The sequence below is a fragment of the Colobus angolensis genome, unplaced genomic scaffold (genome assembly GCF_000951035.1).
Source record: "Colobus angolensis palliatus isolate OR3802 unplaced genomic scaffold, Cang.pa_1.0 Scaffold67, whole genome shotgun sequence".
In the NCBI taxonomy this organism is placed as follows: Eukaryota; Metazoa; Chordata; class Mammalia; order Primates; family Cercopithecidae; genus Colobus; species Colobus angolensis.
The window spans coordinates 868,822-871,651 of NW_012120376.1; the positions used below are offsets into that span (position 1 = coordinate 868,822).

The 2,830-nt window shown below is 34.8% G+C and overlaps 1 protein-coding gene across 1 annotated transcript in view; it reads right to left on the reverse strand.

The window, feature by feature from the left end:
* MON2 (MON2 homolog (S. cerevisiae)) overlaps nucleotides 1–2,830 on the reverse strand; it is a 135,449-nt gene that overhangs the window by 69,900 nt on the left and 62,719 nt on the right. The window contains exon 12 of the mRNA XM_011926196.1: nucleotides 1,421–1,653. Coding sequence (XP_011781586.1) covers nucleotides 1,421–1,653 — 233 coding nt within the window. The remainder of the gene's footprint in view (nucleotides 1–1,420; nucleotides 1,654–2,830) is intronic.

The window sequence follows — 2,830 nt, forward strand, 5'->3', positions numbered from 1 at the left end:
CCCTTCCCCTTCATCAACCCAAACTTTCTTGGCCTGTGTGACCAGTTGGAGTGAGGGCAGGGTGCAGTGTAACAAACTGGCTCAGCTAGAAGACTGATTACATACACTGAGAATCAAGCAAATAAGTAAATATACTGAGCAAAATGTGAGCAGCTTCCACACTGTTGGAGAAGGGAATTACAAATATGGAGAGTTAAAAATAAACCTTGTGGTATTGAACTGGAACTGAAGAAACTAGTGGGATGTCATGGTAATTCAATATAGAGAAATAGACATTTTAGAAATGTAGAGAGATGTATGCTTGTGTGTGTATGTGGGTATGTATTTCCTATCCAAGTGGCGAAAAGCATACCTAGTATCCCTGTGTTCATTTCAATACTATTCTCCACTAAAAGGAACCAGGGCTTCCTGGAAAAATGACTGACACCTGAGCTGGACGAGAATCATCTGAGATCGGCCTGGAACATCTTGTTCTATCAAATAGTAAGGAAGTGCTCAGAGAATGTCAAAAGGGCATGGGACATGTCCAAAGGACACAGGGGCCATCTTGAAAGAGGTCCCATTGGCCATGTTGGGAACAATCTGAGCATCAAACCAAATAATAATAGTCAAAAACTGTAATCCGCTGAATAAAATAGGAATCCATGAATCTATACTAATATAAGTGAATAAATTTTCAAAAATAAAAAAATGCAGAAGGGAAAGCACTCTTTTGTAGTAGCAATCTGAAAATATTTTTCCACAAAAAGTTATTAACTGTACACTGAAGAAACCAGACTGACATCATATTAACCAACTGATAGAAGTGAGCATCTCCAGTAATGACACAAATTGATACTGTAGTATGCTTCCTAATGTAGTGACACAGTAAGTACAGCACAGCAACATTTCTGTGCCAGTCTTGTCAAAAATGAATAAACTGAATTTAATTATGAAGGAACATAACACAAATTCAAACTGACTGACTTGTGCTCAAAAAAGTAAGGTCATATAAAACAAGGAAAACTAAGGAGCTGTTCCAAATTGAGTCATGGCATCTAAATGCAACACATAAAAGGACATCACTGGGGCAACTGGCAAAATTTGAATGAGATGTGGAGTTAGATGGTAATATTGGATTGATGTTAAATTTCTGATGGTGATTATACTATGATACACAGGAGACTAACCTTATTTTGAAAAAATATACACTGATGCATTAAAGTGTAGTAATATGGCTTCATGTCTGCAACTTATTCTATAAATAGGTCAGAAAAAAGTATAGTCACATGTATATAATTCAAGAAAATGGTAACGTAAATGTGGGAAAGTGGTTACACTTGAGAAATCAGGGTGAAAGACTTATAGAAACTACAATTTTTGCAAATTCTCGGTAAATTTCAAATTTTTTCCAATAAAAATTAAAAATACAGACTCATACCAATTTCCTTATCCATTTGGTCTGATGTTGACTGTAAATCCTGCTGTTCTGACGACTGTGTTGGTGAAGAAGCTTCTTCGGTGGTGGTTTGACATTCTGTTTCAACCTCTCCTAACTCTCCTTCAATCATACTTGTGATTCCACGAACAAGGTCTAACAAACAATGGAATGCCACAGACATGGCGTAACCTTCAGGTATAGTTGGAGGCTCAACTTTGTCCAACATTTCTAAGCTGAAATTATGAAAAATACAGAATACTAATGAGAAGCCACAACAAAAAAATATATAAAACTATTTTCTACAATTTATAGACTATAGAAATTAAGATTAACAGAATAGCAAAAAATAAAGTAACATTACCAAATTTGTTTCATTTAGGGAAGGGATCTCTTCATGGTATTCTAAAAACCTGATTTGAAAAATTAAGGTCTGACCACTGGCATAACTAATTATTTTAATAATTTACTTCTCGTTCTCCCGAGTTGTGCCAATGTTTTCATTAAATATTAGATATTCGAAAAATTAAGACTGATATGCAAAATATGAGATATGATTATAAAACTTCTCAAACTCTGACTTGTGCTTTAAAAACAAGATGTCATCAAATCAAATCACTCCTATAAAGAGGAAGATGCTTTTCACACTGTGAGATACCCAGCTCACCTATCATTTCAAATACAATCTGCCAACAAGGTGAGAATAAGAGCATCAGTGTGTCAAGTTCAAACTGCAGAGCAATTTTTTACCCCACAGTTAGGAGAAAGTTTTCAGAAGGAAGGACAATACATCTGTTTTAAATCATGGCAGATAGTGAACTATGGTTCTAAACCTCTTAAAATTGATATCTGGCAAAATAATCCCCAGAAGAGAGAGTAATTCAGTTTGACAAAGAACTAATGATTCTGGAACAACTGGATATTCACATGCAGAAGAGTGATGTTGGACCCCTATCTCACACCATATACAAAATTAACTCCAAAATGAATCAATGATCTAAATGTAAGAGCTAAAACTATAAAACTCTTAGAAGAAAACATAGGTAAAAATCCTCATGACCTCAGAGTAGGCAAAAGTTTGTTAGACATAACACCAAAAGCACAAGCAACAAAGGAAAAAAATTGATAAATTGGATTCATCAAAGTTAAAAATAATTGTACTTCAAAAAGCAGCAATCAAGAAAATGAAAAGACCCACGGAATGAAAGAAAACTTTTGCAAATCACATATCTGATAAGAGGCAGGCATCCAGAATATATAACTCCTAAAATTAAATAAGAAAAAGACAATCCAATTACAAAGGAGCAACGAATCTGAACAGACATTTTGCCCAATATGATATATAAATGGCCAAGAGGCACACAGTCGCCAGTCATTAGGGAATACAAATCAAAGCATGGTAAGATACCATTT